This window comes from Citrus clementina, unplaced genomic scaffold (genome assembly GCF_000493195.1).
Source record: "Citrus clementina cultivar Clemenules unplaced genomic scaffold, Citrus_clementina_v1.0 scaffold_6, whole genome shotgun sequence".
In the NCBI taxonomy this organism is placed as follows: Eukaryota; Viridiplantae; Streptophyta; class Magnoliopsida; order Sapindales; family Rutaceae; genus Citrus; species Citrus x clementina.
The window spans coordinates 18,353,815-18,373,470 of NW_006262139.1; the positions used below are offsets into that span (position 1 = coordinate 18,353,815).

Genomic DNA, 19,656 nt, shown 5'->3' on the forward strand with positions numbered 1-19,656 from the left:
TTCCATGCGAAATGTCAACTTCTTAATGCACCTGCATAAGACGCTTCGGCAGAGTTTCTTCCATATACTTCACAACGTATCCTTTTTTTTTTTATTTCTATTAACATTATGGCTTGCATCTGTGAATTCAAAATTCCGATATGCATCCCTCGCTTCTTTCCATCTTTTAGACAACACACTAGTTTGAACAACTTCTTCGAATGGTAAAAACATGATGTGATGCAATAGGATTCTGGCAAGCATAAATCCAATCCATCTTCTCGATTCTCTTGTTCAGTCTATCGCAGTACTAAGAAAACCTATATAAATAAACAATTTCAAGAAATAACATTTTTTATAAAAAAAAATCTTTAGTCTAAATAAAAATCATCCAAGCACTACAAAAAAATTTATAACTTTCTCACTTAGAAGTTAGAACATCATCCTGAGCATAATTTTGAGGGGGAAAAAAAAAACACTCATAGCTGTATTATTTTGCTATTAAATTACTAAAAAATAATCATACTGAAAGATTGATTATTGGATATAAAATGATCACCAAAAAATGAAAAGAAGATACCTTTTTTCTCGCCGAAATGGTCATCTTACAACTGCTAAAACATTCTGTAACAACAATTTCACATATGGGTCCAAGAAGCTTCAACAATTGAGAGCTTGCGCATTTCAGGATTAAGGTTTTTCAAAGGAATTTTGTTCCTTTTTTCGCAAATTCCATTCAGTTACCCTCTCTCTCGTGTAAACCACCTTTATTTTTTTTTTTTGGGTCTTTAAGATTTTCTTCTGTAATTTTGATATTTATTAGTAAATATTGCAGGATTGAAAACAGCCTGAAATTGGCTAGTTACTGGCAATTACATGAATATCTCCAAAACCTATGTTAAACCCATGTTTGAATTCTTTTCTTTTGAAAGATGTTGAAAATAAATTCTTTTAAAATTGACTATTTGCCCCTTTATTAAAAATACTCCAAAAATAACCATGATCGAGTAAAAATCTCTACAAACTAATAAGTTGTGACATTATAAAAATCATGATTGCTGAGTAGAGAAGCGATTTGTGTGAATTATGAAAAATTAAAGCCATTTCAAAAATTATTTATTAAAAAGACTTCGGGTGTTTAAGTTAATGCGAGATTTCATATATAACTCTAATCAATAAAAAATTGCTCAAGTGAGTGGCTGAAATTCACCCCCAAATAAACAAACCCACATAGACAAAAAAAATTAGAGTTTTATTCTATGCAATTATCGGCAAAGACAGCATAAAACATATACATCACTGCATTTGTATATTGCAGCAACAAGTATCGCGGTCGACGCAACAACCATTGATACTTTCTCCATACTTTTCAACGCAGGCCTGCACACATGCCAGCTTCGTGCAATTTATGATATGGATCGGAGGCATCCCACACGTATAACTCTCTTCTGATATCACTGTACCTATAATCAATGAATGAATGAGCATCGAAAATGAAAACGAAGAAGAAATCTTTATGCAGATTCAAGGACATCCTACGATGTTTTGCACTTCACAATGTCAAAATCTTAAACTTTTGCCTTAGGACACCCGTTAAGAGGATCATAAGTATAATATCCAAAACTAAGCATGACTTAAACAGAGATTCATAGTAGAAGCTGACAAGTTACCGCATGAGAGAACTAGGGAGAGCACAAAAAGCTGAACAACAAGATTGATGGTTTTCATATTTAAGAAGAAAATTGCATTCTAAAGTGCCAAGTTAGCTCCCCTCTATTACTTATAAGCAAACTCTAATGATGATAAATTGTAAGAAAACACCTATTACATTAATTTTGATAATGTCAAATATTCTATCTGGATACTATCCACTAATGATATACTAAATGTTGTCATTTATTAATTTGTTAGAACTTAATGACATTAATATAACAGAGTTTAATGACATTAATAACTATTGACTACATGATCTACAGAATTTCTCATTTCATTAAATGCCATTGATTGTAAACCAAGCCATGCATGCAAGTCACGAGGTTGCACTATGCAAGTTGTTTAACAGTAGAATTGGATAAAAAGGGGATAATTTTTGGATTAAATAATTTCACAACAAATCTTATTGTTATTTTTTAGTTACATGACACCTCGCTTGAACCCCTTGATCTCTTGGACTCGACGAATCTGTGATCTCTTGCTTCCATAACAAGAGACAAAACAAATGGGATATCTTTCGAGATTCTTTTTTATTTTATTGACTACCCCTATATTTGATTAAAATCGAGAACAACCATCACTATAGGACAGGTTTCTGTTCTGTAGAAGTAGGTGTTTACAAAACAATTTTGCCTTGCTGCTATGCTTCCAAAATTAAACAAAAGAACAAGGTCAACAGCTACAAACATGCTCTAAGAAACAGAACAATCATTTCTTTATGCACAAAACAATATCTAGAAAATATTTTCTGTACGACGAGCTGAAGCACAAATTCTGAAAGATCTAATTCAATCAACTTCAGTATTTTTCTTTTTTTCCCTTTTGTCCAGCTAATTGACATGAATAGTAGTTTTTGTAACTTTAGATGTACTGAACAGAGAATAATAATAATAACAGAGCGGCAGAGGTTGTATGAGTTGACCTTGTAATCAAATTGTTGGAAATCTAGAAAAGCCAATATTTTTTTCTGGGTTTCCGAGTAGGAACATCTGTAAATATACCAAAGAACAATGAAGCTATAGTTAGACAATCAGAAGATGTTACGGACATGAGGAAAATCACACAAATGTAATAGTTCGATGTACCTCCAGTTGCATACAGTGAATTATAGTGTACTTCACTCCAAAAGCTCAGCCAAAGCTCTAAGCAACACCGAAAGTAATAGACCCACAGAAATAAATAAAATAAGCTTTGAAAATTATTTAAAAAAATAACAATAACAAAACTCTATAAAGAGAATAGTTAAAGACAAATTAAAGACCCAGACCAGTACATGATATTTATACAAGATATTGAAATCATATCTACCTCTGGTAGGATTCTTGTCTTTTGGAATGATCTCAACATAGCAGGTGTCTCGAAATGAGGTAACTAGACAAATTTTGGCTTGAAACTGAAGAAATGATTGAACAGGTCGGATTCCAATCAATGAAGGATTTAAATAAAACAGTGAAGTAAGAAAAACCAAGTAAGAAAGCGTGGCAGCTGTGATTCAATAAACCAAATATGAGGAACATTTAAGGGTACCTAGTTTCAATGTATGAGTATGCATGATATTTTGAGGAAGAAATGCACAGTTGTACTTGTTTCTAGCCATTTGTAATGCACTGATGGTGAGATGGCAGATGTGATCGTCTTTGAAGTATGATGCCAAGAAATAAGAACCCTAAATATGATGTCAAAGCCTCCTACCATTCACTTTCTAGTTTCCATCAGCTGTATCTAGCCTCCTATAACTTCTAGCATTCAGATGCAACCAACAGCTAATCTGTTCAATTACTTATCAGGTATCTTATTTTTGTTCCCTAAGGCAACCTTGATATTTATTTTCTGGAAGGTTTGGCAATGAAGAAAAGATCAAACAATAGATTTTGCATGAAAGCTGACAGTTTACCAAGTTCTTTGACTTGCTACTCCATATAAGATTACATTTAGAATATACTGAACGGCACAGAAAACAGAATGCAATTGCATGCACTCGTAATGAAAAATAAATCCTACAGCAAATAATGTTAGGCAGTAAGGCACTACATAATCCAGTGAAGGTAGGCCACAGTAGTTTTCCATTGAACGAGTTATATCCATATAATTTCTAATATTCATTTTCTCAACAAGATAATTAAACTAAAAATTGAAGAATTGTGAGGCATTAGAAGCTAGAACTTCGAGATTTATCTAGAAACCACCAAGATTTCTCGTCATACCAAGGAGACATAAAGGTTAGAAATTTCAACTTACTCGATCTGCAGCTGCTTGTAAAGTGACATGGTCTCCCCATTCCCCTGATCTATTGGCATAGAAATTTTTTTCACAAAAATTGAATTAGCATTTAGTCAAGTGTCATGACAACATGCTGCCTAATATTTGGGGCAGAAAATTAATAGGCATCACAATAGATGTCTAACTTTTTCATTTTCCTCAGGTAGCCTTTGTAGTTCATTGGGACATAGCCTTCATATAGTTTTCTGAAATGCTTCAGCTGAAAAAGAGAACAAAGAATTGTAAGGAAAAGTTATGGAGAATATTAATAATGGGATTACATCACAACCAGACATCTCTATCACTAGAAAATGAGGACCGCAAAGAATATATGTGTGTGTGATATGAGTAATACAAGCAAACAAAACCATGGCATAATTTTCAAGCATGGGGCTAGATACATTAGTAATCTTAGGACCTCCCGGGATAATTTTCCCACAATGTTCTGAGACAATTACACACCTGCAATATTGTTTTGATCGAGCTTTATAATCAAAGTCCATTCAAATGAGACACAAACACAGCAAAAATGATATTCAAGAAATTCAAGTATTGACTGAGGCATTAACAAGCCAGGCTATTATTTCCACAACCTATAAATAACCTAATTTTAATCTCAAACGGCCAGATAAAAGGAACTGTTTCCATCATTTAGGTTCTAGTGCCATACCTGCTTGAAAATCTCCTTTCTTACATGCTTGTGGTAATCTGGATTGCGAAACAACTGGTCTGCTAATGCTCGAAACTGTCCCACAATACAGAAACAAATTGCAGAAGACAAATCAAGGAAAATACTAATTAACCAAAGAAAGCAGCAGCATAAATTAATAGCAAAAGTACTAGGCCAATTCATCCTAGCAAAAAAAATCAATTTTTAGTTATGCATATAAAATTCGGGATTTATGAAAGAAGAAAGTAAAAGGGAAACCTGGCAATTTCCATCACCCTCAATTTGTAGTTCAGCTAATCCATATGTAGTCAATCTGAAAGGCAAACAAAACCGACAACTCACCATCATACGCATAAATAAAATGGCAAATGCCAAATCTTCAACTGATGCTCAAGACACAAGCGAATAATTACGCTATGATTTTTGTTGCAAGTCGAAGTATATCTACAGTAATAATGCTCTAAGGGCTCCATGTTTCAACAATTTATAAACATAGCATACTCAACATCGGTTTATCAAACCTTATGAAAAAGAAAAGGCAAAAAGAATAGTGTTTATAGCTTAAGAAAAAATCAAACCTTTCAGACAGCCGCTCGTGATCAAAAGATGCATCATTCACATCAGGTATCTCCCCATTGATCCGAGGCGTGTGCTGCCAACATAAAGAATCAATGAGTACACACCTATTATACCAGAAGTGTAACTAATCGAACAAAAAACAGCCTACCATACTAGTCCCTCTCTATGCCAACACTAGATAGCTAAATTAAGTAATGCAAAAAACTTATAATTAAATTAATCATATATCATCAAAGCTAGAGAGACATTATGGGAAACAGGCATATTCATACAGGGATGGAGTCCAAGTGAGAGAGTCTCTTCCCAAGCTGGCCTTCGGCTTTGGCATTTTCCTCCGATGCTAAGATGCTAGCAATCGTATGATCATCCTCTGCATCAGGAAAGTTGCTGCTCAAACTTGAACTGGAACTAACACTCGCATTGCCGGAGCTCTCGGTCATGCTATCTCAACAATAATATATATAATCAACCTGCTCAATTTTTTTTATTAATTAGTTACTTTTAACACCACCAAAGTAGAATCAATACCCACAAAACCAAAACAGAATAATAGAGCAAAGGAAACAAAATAGATTCAATTATTTAACAGATCGTACAAAAGCAGCAGCAACAGCAACAACCGGAATTCATAAACAGATAAGGAATTAACCGATACCTTGAAGCCAATATCGATAGGAAACGAGATGAACAGAAGGAATTTAGGCAGTTTCGTAGCTGATAAAGACAATTGTGATGGCTTTTGCTTTTGCGCAGAGCAAAACGAAACTTGGAAATAATTTAAACGGAGAAGCCGAGAGAAAGAAGAAGAAAAGATAAGGCTTTGAAATTGAGTAAAACTTGGACTAAACTAAACGCAATGAATTTATCTGACAAAGAACGACGAAACCGACGCGCAGAAGCTAAATGCTACAGCGTTTATTCATACGCAACTGCTTTGAGAAGAAAGACAATCTAAAATGCTTACGTGTCATCGAATCCAAACACCAACTTCCTTTAAACTTTGAAATTTCTTCGACTTTGACAGGTAAAATGTTCTTTTGCGCGTTACGGTCTCTGTTTTCGTTCTTAGAAGTAATTTTTTTTTTTTAATAGAATTTTAGTCGTAAACTTGATTTTAACTTTTAAATAACCCAATTATTATTGTTCTGCGATCACTGACCGATCCTTCGTCATCACTCGGGAGCAACGCATAAGGACTAGGGATCAGTCTTAAATCTTAACAATGTCGATTTTATCTTGTGCACTAGGCAAAGCGTGATTGAACTGCCATCTTTTTTATTTTTTATTTTTTAAGTTTTACCCACCATCTTGCTTAGGAGTGACCATAATTATCAGAACTATCCAAAGAACACTTTTTCTTAATAGTATTTGCATTTGAAATGCAATTTGGATGAAAGGAAAATAAGTAAAAATTTATGAAAATAACCAAAAAAAATGGGGCCAATTATAAAAATAGTTTACTTACCTATACTTTCGCAACAAAAAGTACTTTGATCTTCCTAATTATTTGGATTGGATAAAGTATTTTTTGAGAAAAATAAAAAAGATGGGATGAATAGAGTTTTTTGGTAAAAGAAATGAGTTTAACAAAACGAGTGAGATTAGAATTCTCTCATTATTTGATTTTCTCATGAGTAAAAATTGGTAGCTCATAAATAAAGAAAATAGAAAAGTTAAATCATACTCATACATTATTACTTAAAGACACATGACACAAAATCTTTAAAAATCCGTAAAAACTTATATAAGGAAATGATCTTTATCCAAACGAGAGAATGCAATCCTTATACAATCACCACGAAACCAAACTTTAATACCATCAAGAGGAATGCTAAGAATGCGGAGAGTAATAGGCAGAGTGTAATTTATAAGGAAATCAACCGCAAAATTCGGTTTATGATAAACATGATACAGGGAGACTTGCCAGTTATGATATAAAAGCTTCAGGGTGCCGCTAAAATACCTGTATTTTTTATGCCCCTGTAAATTAAGAAGCCAAATGTTATGGGCTGGGCTGGAGCAAGATAAGCCTCAATTAATTGGGCCAGTAAATTTGGGTATAGTTGCGCGTTGACACATAAGTTTAACAAGAAGCGAGAATGGATTCTTCCAATTTCCCACATCCATTCACACATTTGAAACAGCCATCAACACTGTCACCTCCCCATATGAAGCAAATTTTTTTTTTTTTTGGCTATTCAAATATTACTACAGCTAATCATTCATATAATGCAAATTACTAGGGGAAAAACAAAAATGATCACAAGTTAAAGAGGTGATCATGATCAACGTCCTTGAGATGAAACTGATGATCATTTCTCGTCAATTTACTGAAATCATCAACAAAGCCTGTGAGATTATTCATAACTCTTGCCCTAGCTCCATCGTCTCCCATGGTCCTCATATACAAATTCATCAACCTCTGCTTCATTTCACTATCCTCCTTCAATTTCTTCAACCCATCTTCAATATCTCTCTTTCCAAATCCGTTAACCCTAATCCCAATCTTCCACATCTTCACAATGTAAGCACAATTGATAAACTGATCTCCGGCCACCGGATAACATAAAAGCCGTTTACCACTTTGTATGGCTTCCATGGTAGAGTTCCATCCACAATGCGTGAGATAAAACCCTACAGCATTGTGCTGCAACACCTTCAACTGCGGGGCCCACGGTACAACCTTTCCTTGCCTACTATTAGAAACCCTATCTAGATACCCATCTGGTAACCCTTCTCGCCATGCAAACCCTAGCACCCAAATGAATGGTAACCCTAATGCTTCAAGAGTCAATGCAAGAGTCTTCACCTTTTCTTCTCCAATGGGACTAACCCAACTCCCAAATGAAATATAAATAACAGAATTCGGCTTTTGATTGTCCAGCCAATCAATGCAGCTCGTGTCTTCTTCCCATAAGCTAGGGTTTTTGGCTATTGTTGCATGCTTACTTAGAGGACCAACGAGAAGCACTTTTGGTCGACAAAGGGTGGCCCCTTTTGAGTGATGATATTGTTGCTTAATGTCGTCCATGTGTTCTTCAGGGAAAGAGTTTACCAGCAGCCATTTAAGGTTTCTTGATCGTTCTAATGTCCTTGACCAAAACTTAAATCTCGATTTTCTTGCAGCTGGAGTTCCAATTAGCCATGGAAGATCTTCAGTCGATAGCATAGGCTGATTCGGAAGAAACCGTGCTGTGCTTTCCAGATGTTGAGGACTTCCTGCACACGCAGTGCCGACAACATTCATCATTAAATAAAGCAATCTTACATATAAGTACGAATACATCTCCAATTCTTATTCTAAAAGTATAAATAGCACATATTCATATCATATATACATATGATGTTTATAATTTCATGTGACAGCTATAGTAAGAAGATAAGATAGTAAATAATAATTTAACAAATAGCAGTCAATGATAATGCCACGTCGTGTTTTACATTAGTTTGAATACACTTAAACTATATATGTAATAATATTGCGAAAATCATACATTATCAAGCTGCATGCCGCATCAATTAGAATATCAAAATTTGAATCATATATTTACAAAAAGAAAAAGATAGACGACTTGCAAGGATTGGAGTACTTTTGACTTTGAATATTCCGCCACTTTAGAATTTGGAATGGAAACATTGCAACTACACGTGTATTTTAAATTATCATCATCATCATCATCCAGAGAAAAGGAACTAACGAATATATTTTGATTGAACGAACGAAACACATGTCAGAGCAATGTGGTCCTTCAGGAGGCTTGTCCATTAAGAATAAAAAAGAAAAAAAAAATGCTCCCTCCTATTGGTTTTTTGATTAATTAATTCTAATTATCAGTCAATCCACTTATCATAACTGTTGTTTGACAGAGAAAGCACCAAAAATGCTTATCCTATATGGTAGGTGCTTCGTATTAATGGATTCAATTAGTGAAAATCTCGTGAAGTGAAATAATTTTGTTTTTTCTCTGAATATGGAAGTGAAATAATTAAATTAAATCTTGCAATTGAATATCCTATGTATAGAGATTGAGTAAGATTTGGTTTATTAAAAAAGGATACTTCTGTCTCTTGTTATGCTCACTGCCAACTTAGAAGTTCAAATAAATAAAGTAATTTCTTTATTTAAAAAAAATTAAAACATCGAAAGATGAGTACTGTAATTAGGTTTCATCTTCACCACAACATTACTGATTAAAATGATTATTAATTCATTAGGATATTTCCTCTGTATTTACTAGAACAAGTTTGCATAGTAATTCTCTCATCCATGCAGTTGACCCAACAAACAGGCTTAGTTAATTATTTTGTTCAAATAAAAAAAAAAAGTGCATGTGCCGGAGTTTTTACAAAATCCAAGATACAAAAGGAAAAAATTAAAGAATTAATGCAAAAATAGGAAAATCAAATATTCGAGAAAGAAGAGATATGATTAACTATGGAAGTCAAACTTACCAGTATCAGAAATATAGCCGGATTTGATCATCTCTGGAATTGCATCAATCAAACAGTAAGTAGCAAGCATGGCTGGCCAGAATCCAGCGGCCGGGACCCCGCATCGACAAGCAACTCCGATGGCCGATGACGCTAGCAAATCAACAACAACACATGCAACTCTCCCATCTTCATTAATTTTGTTAATAAGCCGCTCTAAATGAATAGGCATGATATTTTCTATGACTTTTTCTATGGCAAAAAAGTCCTTTGGTTCATTCTTCTCCAATCCATCCGGTATCGACATGCAAGAAATCTCACTCCGAGGATCCATGCTTGATGTAATCTGATTGTGAATAAACTCCGGAGTGATGACAATCGGCTCGAATCCGCGGCTGGTGAGGATTGAAGCTAGCTTGTGCATGGGAGTAACATGTCCTTGTGCAGGATATGGCACCATTAAGATCTTGTTCTTCTTCTTTGTGCACATCATATTCACCATCTTGCTAATAAAGCAAAACCTCAGTGATGTACCTTCGTGTTTTGTTTTCTTTTGTCTCGTGAAGTTTGTAGCCAAGACACCAAGGTTTATATAGGGAAAAATTAAAGTCAACTGAGCATGTGTTAACTTGGAGATTTTCTTTAATAGTGTGTAATTAAGCTAACTTCATGGCTACTTCTTAATGAAAATTATGTAAGAATTTGCTGGAAATTGAAACAAAATCTCTATGGGCAGTACATAACTACTTATCATTATTGCTTTAGGGAAAAAGACTCAATACGTGCAGCTCCAGGCAAATTTGTAAAGAGGAAAATGGCGCATATGACACATGTTTAATGTGTTCCAATTGGACCAAAGCGTTTACGCTGTAATGGGAACAAAATAGGTTAGGCAAATTGCCAACAATGAGCTGTAGCATATTCACTTTAATGGAGGTATGGAGGAATTGTGAATTGTTTTCATACACGTGCTTATATTTAAAGCCTAAATGCAACTCACTTTCGACCCACTTGACTGCACACCAATTTGTCGGTGAGTAGGTGGCTATCTTTATATATTCTTTACCTTATTTTTTCCTTTTTCACTTTTTTTGGTTTCTTTTTTATATTATATTTTAATTTGTCAGAGGATCTAGTGATCAAATTCATGATCGATAAATTTAGATACAACAATTACTAAATCCCACACTAACATAATGCTGTATCATATAACAATTTTTTTTTTGTTTTAGTTCAGGTCTCAAAATGTTTTAAAATTTAGTTTTAATGCAATGTTATCTAATTATATAATATTTTAATATAGATGTCTAAATATTCTAACATGTGAATTTTAGACTAAATAATATCATTCACCAACATAATTTAATAACATATTGTAATTAATCAACATTGTCTACATAATTCTCTTGTTTGAACATATGCAGTAAAAGACTGATTTTGTATATATATCTCAGCTTAATGTTGTTGTTCAAATGTTCAAAGTGCATAAATGTTATCAATATACATATAGTTGCAATGATACCCGAATTCAGGACTGGAATAAGTCATATTATATTTGAATTGGTTGCATTTTATGTGTATATAATACATTAAAAAAAAATTGATATAATTTACATAGGGCATATAGTTAAGATGTGTATAAGACAGTATCCTTAAACATATAATTAGACGGAAAAAAGGGGATCAGATTTTCATAATTGCAGGTTTGATTTGCCTTTCGTTCAGCTGTTTTGAAATAAATGCCTAACGTTCTAACCTCTTTACTTATAATAATTATGGATATAAGTCATCAATCACTGCGTGATTTAGTTATTTAAGTTTCAAAAGATCGAAAAGTAACATTTAAAATAAGAAAAAAGGGATCATGCTACATGCTAGTTGTACACAAACCATTAATTTAAAATTAAAAGTATCGATGCAGCAGTTGATGCAAATGAGGGGTAGTGGGTTAGGGTAATTTTTAAAAACCTCCCTTGAGGTTTGGACTTGTTGCAAGTAGATGACAAGAATCTGTTTTTTTGTAAAAAACCCTCTACCGTCAGTTAATTTTAACATTGACCGTTAGTTGACTGTGCAAAGACAATATTGCCTTTAACAATAGTTTGTAGACTGACATAACTAAAAAAAAAACTAAAATTATTGGCACGAAAAGCACAAACCCTATTTTTTAACAATTTTATCCTTGTCAATTCCAAAGATTTACAATATCATAGGTAAAGATTATGACTATTTCATTTTCAAGTTTTTAATTTTATATTTCTTGTAGGAACTTTAAGGAAATATCAATAATTTAAAGAGGATTTTTTAAGTTTTTTATTTTATCTTTCTTGTATGAACTTTAAGAAAATATCAATAATTTAAAAAGCACAAATCCTATTTTTTAATAATTTTATCCTTGTCAATTCCAAAGATAGAAGTTTGAAAGAAATAAACTCGTGTGTTTTTCTCCATGACTCCCTAAACCCCTCTTCTCTCTCTGCAAATGAAGTTTTAGAAACGGAAAAAAGAATAAAGAATTAAATCTGTTCATTTTGAAAACCTAAGGAAGTATGCTCTGCACTTGCCTTTTCTAAGGATCCTGTGCATCAGAAAACTTTTGATCATTTCTTATCTGGTTTGGTACCCTGTTTTAGACTAAAGGAAAGTCTGTTTTGGGTTGTATAACCCGAGAAAAATGTTTTAAAAGTTTTGCGAAAGTATATCGGCTGGAAACCCGAGCTTGCGGACTACTGGTCCTAAGAACAGTCTTAACTGTTGTAGTTCTGGTATAACAACGCCACGTACTTCACCCTAACTGGCATTTTATCTTTCTTGTAGGAACTTTAAGAAAATATCAATAATTTAAAGATGATTTTTTAAGTTTTTTATTTTATCTTTCTTGTATGAACTTTAAGAAAATATCAATAATTTAAAAAGCACAAACCCTATTTTTTAACAATTTTATCCTTATCAATTCAAAAGATTTACAATATCATAGGTAAAGATTATGACTATTTCATTTTCAAGTTTTTAATTTTATCTTTCTTGTAGGAACTTTAAGAAAATATCAATAATTTAAAGATGATTTTTTAAGTTTTTAATTTTATCTTTTTTGTATGAACTTTAAGAAAATATCAATAATTTAAAGAGGATAAAATAGCCAACAATTTTGGTTTTTTTTTTAGTTATTTCTGTCTACAAATTATTGTTAAGGGTAATATTATCTTTGCACAGTCAACTAACGGTCTATGTTAAAATTAACTGACGGTAGTGGATTTTTTACAAATAAATGAATTATCGCCATCTACTTGCAACAAGTCCAAACCTCAGGAGAGGTTTTTAAAAATTACCCAAGTGGGTTATGATGCTGTTGTGCGCGTGAAGTTTTTGTGATGGCTGCAGGAATTGCTGAAGGGATTTCCCCAGTTAATGCTGATCTAATTGGCTGAGGCTAAGGCTTCGTGCTTTGGATTACAGCTTGTTAAAGAGGTTGGTTTATCCCTATTACCAGATGAGTTGGATTTACTTTATGGTTTAATTAGTTTCCAAGTGTAGCATTTACTTTCTTTAAGATACTCTTTTCATGTTCGACGTATCTTAAGGGTTTGTATTAATAAAATATTTTATCCGTTGTTGGATTTCTTATATTTGGTTGGAAAAATGTCTACCACACCTATATTGTTATTTTTGAGACTCGTAGTCCTACTATTAATCAAATTTTTTCTTTTTAAAAAAAAATAAAAGTGTCATTACTAATTTCATCTTTACCGGAAAGTTCAAATCTCATATCTTTGTTACTGCTAGAGATTTTTCATGAAAAAATAGGATTTACTATTTCTCCAATGCTCCTCTTTTCTTTTTTTCTTTTTTTTATAGACTTCTCTTTTCTTTATTTTTACTCTTTCTAACCCATTTTTCATTTTGTTTTTCTTTTTTTAATTTTATTTATTTAACAGAACCCTTTATTGATTTGAAGATTTGAAAAATAATTAAATTTCTCATCTAGTTTATAAATATTTGATTTTGTAACAAATTTGGTCAAGGTTTATTATTAATTTAACTGAATTATGATTAACTCCAATATTATTTCCATATCTAATTAATTGACAGCTAACTCTCGTGTCTACGTATTAATATAGAGTTGTCAGAATTGTCAGAATCGAAACAACATAATGTCAAATCTTTTAATGGTAATATTAAATTTCTAAATCGAGTTTGACTTAGCCAAATTTGAGTGACATCAGAGATAATGTGTGTTAAGCTTTAAGAAAATTCATAATTATAATTCAAAAATTGAAATCCTGAATTTTTTTTTAATTTCCTGTATCGTCTTTCTTGCATTCTTTCTTCTTGACTCCTAATTGAAAATTGTTGCATTATTGCAATGGCACGTTATCAAAAAAATTAAATTAAATCAACAATGAATATATTTATTAGGTCATAGTTATCTTGAAGTTGTTATAAGGTAAAACACGAATCATAACTACACAAGTAAAGTAATAAATAATAAAAAAATACATTATAATCTTGGTCATCTAGTTATGAAAGAATACTCCACCTTAGAGCGATTCTAATATTGTCGAATCTTACATATTATTCTCTTATGTTATTCATCAATTATGTGAATATTAAGATAATTCATTTTAAAATGAAAAATATGTTTAAGATTGCTTAATTTTTAAAAGTACATCAATTAAAGTGTTTGACAAATAATTAATTACCTATCAACTTATACTTAATTTTTAGAGATCCATTTGATTGTACTTGTAGATGAAAAATCTAGTACAAAATTCGTGTTTATAACTCGTACTTAATAATAATAGTAAAATCATATACATTGATTAATTAATCATTCGAATAAAACAATGATGTGAAGTTTGAACAGAAGCAAGTTTCTCAATTAATAACTAATTAATAGGCAATATTAAAGAGATAAATGAAAGACCTCACATCAAAAAGCAAAGTACTCTCCATCAAAATTAGGCATTGCTTTCCCTTTCCTAAAATGAAGCAAATTTCACATGTAACTTTAAAAACAAAAGCTTTTGTTGAATGAGATTGGCGTTTAATTGGACACATTTAACAATCAACACTACCAATAAACACGCTTTTTTCTTCTTTTTTCTTTTTTTTTTTAAACCTTGAAAAGAGTTTGCAGAATATGAATATTTAAGTCATTTCCAGTCCTATGCTCTCTGGCATCACAAAATTTATAAATGTTGAATGCTGTTTTCGATGTACCCAAATGGATTTTGCCCCACGTTCAATGGATAGGCTAATATGTGATACTAGAATGATGATACATTTTCAATAATTAAACCTTTCAATCCAACGGTAATTTACTCTCTTAGACCTGAAAGCAAAACAGAGAACCACTTCCTGATATAATATAAGTGATCAAAGAAAGGAAATATGATGATCCAGCCATTACATTCAAGTTCCAGGGTCTCCAAAACATGGCAACGTACCCTAAGCAACAGAACAAATGCATGCCAAGATAAATTGGCTCATTTCCATAGAAATGAAAAACCATGATGATTCATTTTAATCCCATGCATTAAGGAAACTGTCACAAAATTACATGATTATATGTGAAGAAATCAGGAAAGCAGGAGGGAAAAGCAATGACCAAGCGACAGTAGATTCATGTCAGTACACCGAGAAATACCAATCCACAGCAAGTCAGCAACATATCCATTCTGCTTGTTGAGGTTAGGCCTAAAATGTGGCTTACACCGTTCTCTGCTAATGCAACCTATACATTTTCTGTTTTTCCAAAACAATCTATCACAATTGCCCAACGTACCATTCAGTGGCAGTCTCCTAGAAGTCAGGTGGATCCAATTCCAAATTTTTTTAACTTGCCATTCTCATGGCCCCCATCTGAAAGTGCCTTCTCTATTTTCTTTTTTAAAACATTTTCAAAGTTACTGCCTGACAGTGATAGGACTTGATTTAGCAGCAACTTCACTCCATGTACCTTCACACGTGCATACCGAGGTTTAATTCTTTCTTCCAAACTGTAACCAAAATACTGAGGGAACTTAACCAGCTCTGATTTATCATAATCCATGGTCAAAAAGAACTCCCATTTTGGTATCAAGTTCTCTGTCAAGCTGAAAGTATATAGAGCTCCAAATCTGGAAATCATGGTCCCAATTTCCTCCACGGTGAATCCTCTTTCCAAGAAAAATTCTGTCACAGGCTTCAGATTGGCCTCAATACTACAACCAAGACTCTGTGGACATCTCTGGAGAAGAACAGAAACATCAACCCCCAATGAACGGAAGTACTCAGCCGTGGGCCTTAATTTCTCCTCTATACTATAACTTATAATGTTTGGGCACCGAGTTAAGACCTTACCTATGCTCTCGGCCGAGAGGCCCATCTCATAAAGAAAATCCACAGTTTGCTTGACCTTCTGTCGGCTATAGGTGAGAACTGCTGGGAACCGTTGTATGATTTTTGCCCACTGTGTCTTGTCCACACCCAAATTTTCTAAAAAAGTCATGGTGGGTATTAGGTTTTCAGAGAGACTAATTCCACACAGTTGAGGCCTTTTACCGAGGATTGTAGGAATCTGTGCTTTTGGTATCCCAAGATCAAGAAGAAACTCAACGACTGGTTTGATTTTCCCATCCAAGCTGTAGTAGGAAAAAGCAGGAAATCTGCGAGTAATTAACTTGATCTTTTCAAGATCCATGCCAAGCTCTATGAGATAGAGAATTTGAGGGCGCAGATCTCCAGATGAATCTAACTCACTCACTCGAGAGATTGCTTTTAGCTTCATGGAATCAAGGGTGGAAACAGGTGGAGAAACTGGTGCAAGTGCCTTTTGTTTAGCAGGTGGTGGTGCATTTGGAAAGTTCTCAACTAAATCTACTAGAACATTGCCGTACTCCTCAAGAAGAGACTCAAGGTAAGGAGTAAGGGCATCCCTGATCTCAAGGGTGGTGAGCTCTCTTCCTGCAGTGGAAAGTAAAATTTGATTAGGCAAGCAAACAAAATAAGAAACATAGACACTGATAAAGCAGTAGCCAAAAGATTTGTAACATGTTGCAATCGAACCTACTAGATATCGAGATTTATGAACAGAATGAAGCCTTGAGACAAGGTGATCGATGAAAAGGTCTGACTTATTGATGGTTCTTGCAGCAACCCCTTTGCTCAGACCTTGTTTCTTCAAGAACAATGTCAACACTGCCTTGGCTTCTTCTTTTTCAGCTGCTAACAAGGTTGAAGGCACTACTCGTAAGCTGGAGGATCCATTTACTCCTGAATCACCTGTCAGCATTTAGAAACACAATGTTCATGCCAAAAAAATGAAAAAGAAGCAAATGTCCAGTGTAATACTTTCACGTGAAAGTGTTATTGATTACCAAACTTAGCTCGGCAGAAGAAGAGTTTCTCGGGTAACGCAGGTTGACTCCTGCATAAAGATAAAAGTGAGTTGATGGTTCACTTCAGAATGATGGTCCACTTCAGAATAATCAGACAGGATAGAGAGGTAACAAGAGAAGAAGTGACTAACCTTCTAAATACAACCTGAAAGTTTACTTTGAGACATCATAAATACATAACATAATCATAAAACATATACACAAGTATTCAATGCAATTATTAGACACTTTTAAAGATACAATCTAATGTATAAGCAATAAATTTATGTGGACTCTGGCAAACATTAATAGGACTCCAAAAGAAAGATGTTGTCAAAGATATTTGCTGGGACAGATAGGATTTCACCATGTTTAACCCATGAAAACAGAAATGAACCTATCAATGTTTTCCCAAAGCCAAAATATTGCCTTCATGATAGATCAAATTATTAACCTAATATTTATTGAAGAGAACTTAAGCTAAAGTTTCTTCTGGTAAGAAAACTTCACAATATTTTATAGAAACTCATTGGAAGATTCAGATAAATTGTCTTGATACACCAATTCCAATTCTAATTATAAAATTGAGTAATTCCAAAGCCAAATGCAGCATTTTTTTAAAAAAAGAAAAAGCACCTCCGGTTTAACACACGATTTTGAAACTCTAGTAACTTAACTGTTAGTCACATCTCCCACTGCATTAGTTTTGACTAATTGAAACAAGCCAAACAAGTGGCGTTAACAAACACTAAGTTAATTACTTTTTCTTTTGCCTCCCTAGTTTATGAATAAAGATAGAAATGGTTACAAATAAATAAACAGACACCTTGTGAAGGAAAATGCTCTTCCACAAAGAGACCAGAGGTCCAAAGAATGAATTGAACGAAGGGCCTCCATTTTCATAGCCTTTGCCTAACTGCTGAATTGCAAGCGATACCAGTCCAAATTACAATGATCCGAAGAGTGTTGTTAACCTTTGCGTAGTCCCTCGCTCAACTAAATCTTGCCTTCCAAACTCTGTGTATATAGATAATACTGCAGATGCTGTTACAAACGTTTCAGCAATAATAGCAAGATGGCATATTGAGATTGTATCCATATCATGATCACTAATCAGCTACAAATTTTTCTCTAATTGTTAATTTATCATTATAAAAAAAAAAAGAAAAGAGAAAGCAAACTTAACTAATGCATTCACACAAGTTTGTCATTAAACTATAAACCAATGATCAAAAACCAAGGAACCCACATCACAAACCTTAGTACCCCAACCAAAACAAGCATGAACAAGATAAAAAGCAAAAATATTATATCATTTATCCACCAAAGACTGACACGTGTATATCCTTTGCCAAAAGATAAGACGGTACAGAAAACGTTAACAAGAACGAGGAACTTACAGAGGAAAAAAAGAGGGGTTTGGACTTTGGACGTTTGGTTGCAGCAGCAGAGTCAAGCTCGCCTTCACTGCGACTGCGAGCCACAATCGGGACTGAATAAAAAGATCTTTTCAAAAAAAAAAGGGGGGGTTTTATATTACCACAAATCCCTGGATATTATTGTGACCTATCCCTATCCAGGAATATCCTATTCCTCGCTTCGGCGGGTAAGGATAGTTTGAAGATATGTTGTTTTTGTCATTTACAGGTTGTTTTTGTCATTTACACGGGTTAATACGATTTTTATTGGATTTTTCCCTTTTAAAATTATAAAAATCACTTAAGTAATTTATTGTTTCTATTTGAATTGTTATTTTTATTTTATAATTTCTTTTGTGAGTTTTATCCATGAGGTAAAATCCTTTGTCTTGATTCAAACATTGAGAACAAGTTCTGGAAACTCTTTCTAGTTTTCATATCTCGGAGAGGGGACTAGCTGTTGATAAACTAAATGATTAAAAAATATTTTACTGTTGAAAAGTAAAAAAGTTATTTTTTCTCATTAAAAAATTTGTATATTAAAATTATTCTGAAAAGCTTTAATATTTTCGATTATAAGTTTAAAGTAATTTTCACCTTTTTTTTAAGTGAAAAATGGAAAACTAAGTTGGTATTTTAGGACTTTAATTAGTTAAATTAATTGATACATTGACGTAAGCCTCACAATTATGAGGTCATGAGTTCGAGCTCTTACAATGAATTGTGAGAGTTTAATTTCCTTCCTTAAATTGAGTGAAAATAATTTTTTTCTTTTCGAAATGTGAGTGGAGTAGACGTCTCTCAAGTATTAGAGTAGGTAAAATCTAGGTGAGTTTTCTAAGAATTGATGTAAACTAGTTTCAGTAATAGTCTAATTTGTAAATATTAGTTGTAATCTCATATAATATGAATTGTTCTCTTGAGTAATAGTCTCTTCTAATAAAAAAAACTTTCATATTGTTTGTAATTATTTAAAAAAAATCATGTTTAGTTTTTGAATAAATACATTTTGCTTTTAAACTTTGTAAAATTAAATAATTTCCAAAATCAAGCATTACCACCCATCCAAAAAAAAGGCAAACTTACCAAAAAGCCCAATGAGGCCCACGAAGTTTGGATTACGTGCAAACTTAGGACAAAGCCTAATGAGGCCCAAATTTTGAAGTCTTCCAAATCGTGACAAACTTACTTTGTTAATTCAATTTTTAAAAAACTAAAATTTTCGAAATTATTATATTTGCTGACAATT

At 33.1% G+C, this 19,656-nt stretch overlaps 3 protein-coding genes across 6 annotated transcripts; all 3 read right to left on the reverse strand.

The window, feature by feature from the left end:
• Positions 1-1,210: 1,210 nt before the first annotated feature.
• LOC18038043 (OTU domain-containing protein DDB_G0284757) lies at positions 1,211-6,174 on the reverse strand. 2 transcript variants are annotated; one of them, XM_024182295.1, is made up of 11 exons: positions 5,856-6,174; positions 5,473-5,670; positions 5,200-5,273; positions 4,880-4,934; positions 4,622-4,696; positions 4,098-4,171; positions 3,931-3,979; positions 3,001-3,085; positions 2,778-2,834; positions 2,615-2,681; positions 1,211-1,436 (listed from the first exon to the last, which is right to left on the reverse strand). In XM_024182295.1, exons 2-10 carry the CDS (start codon positions 5,638-5,640, stop codon positions 2,638-2,640), a joined length of 681 nt encoding a protein of 226 aa, XP_024038063.1. In that variant the 5' UTR covers positions 5,641-5,670; positions 5,856-6,174; the 3' UTR covers positions 1,211-1,436; positions 2,615-2,637. The 2 variants fall into 2 exon arrangements, with proteins under 2 accessions (XP_024038063.1, XP_006429758.1); XM_006429695.2 differs by having other exon boundaries at positions 1,211-1,442.
• Positions 6,175-7,037: 863 nt separating this feature from the next.
• Positions 7,038-10,257, reverse strand: LOC18040089 (UDP-glycosyltransferase 82A1). Its single transcript, XM_006429698.2, has 2 exons — positions 9,653-10,257; positions 7,038-8,419 (listed from the first exon to the last, which is right to left on the reverse strand). The coding sequence occupies exons 1-2, from the start codon at positions 10,131-10,133 to the stop codon at positions 7,461-7,463; spliced, it is 1,440 nt and encodes a 479-aa protein (XP_006429761.1). The 5' UTR covers positions 10,134-10,257; the 3' UTR covers positions 7,038-7,460.
• A 4,851-nt stretch (positions 10,258-15,108) lies between these two features.
• LOC18039853 (transcription termination factor MTERF5, chloroplastic) lies at positions 15,109-18,628 on the reverse strand. Of its 3 annotated transcripts, none has more exons than XM_006429699.2 (5): positions 18,390-18,628; positions 17,816-18,006; positions 16,990-17,039; positions 16,679-16,894; positions 15,109-16,576 (listed from the first exon to the last, which is right to left on the reverse strand). In XM_006429699.2, the coding sequence occupies exons 2-5, from the start codon at positions 17,890-17,892 to the stop codon at positions 15,441-15,443; spliced, it is 1,479 nt and encodes a 492-aa protein (XP_006429762.1). In that variant the 5' UTR covers positions 17,893-18,006; positions 18,390-18,628; the 3' UTR covers positions 15,109-15,440. The 3 variants fall into 3 exon arrangements, with proteins under 3 accessions (XP_006429762.1, XP_024037962.1, XP_024037961.1); XM_024182194.1 differs by having other exon boundaries at positions 17,816-18,024; XM_024182193.1 differs by having other exon boundaries at positions 17,816-18,033.
• Positions 18,629-19,656: the final 1,028 nt, after the last annotated feature.

Coding starts and splice junctions, on each gene's coding strand:
- LOC18039853 (XM_006429699.2), bottom strand. CDS start 17,892: ATGAAAATGGAGGCCCTTCGTTCAATTCATTCTTTGGACCTCTGGTCT. Junction 17,040..17,815: donor AGAGCATTTTCCTTCACAAG/GTGTCTGTTTAT, acceptor ATCTTTATGCAG/GAGTCAACCTGCGTTACCCG. Junction 16,895..16,989: donor CTTCTGCCGAGCTAAGTTTG/GTAATCAATAAC, acceptor AAATGCTGACAG/GTGATTCAGGAGTAAATGGA.
- LOC18038043 (XM_024182295.1), bottom strand. CDS start 5,640: ATGACCGAGAGCTCCGGCAATGCGAGTGTTAGTTCCAGTTCAAGTTTG. Junction 4,935..5,199: donor CACGAGCGGCTGTCTGAAAG/GTTTGATTTTTT, acceptor TTTGCCTTTCAG/ATTGACTACATATGGATTAG. Junction 3,980..4,097: donor TACCTGAGGAAAATGAAAAA/GTTAGACATCTA, acceptor CTATGCCAATAG/ATCAGGGGAATGGGGAGACC.
- LOC18040089 (XM_006429698.2), bottom strand. CDS start 10,133: ATGGTGAATATGATGTGCACAAAGAAGAAGAACAAGATCTTAATGGTG. Junction 8,420..9,652: donor CGGCTATATTTCTGATACTG/GTAAGTTTGACT, acceptor CTGCGTGTGCAG/GAAGTCCTCAACATCTGGAA.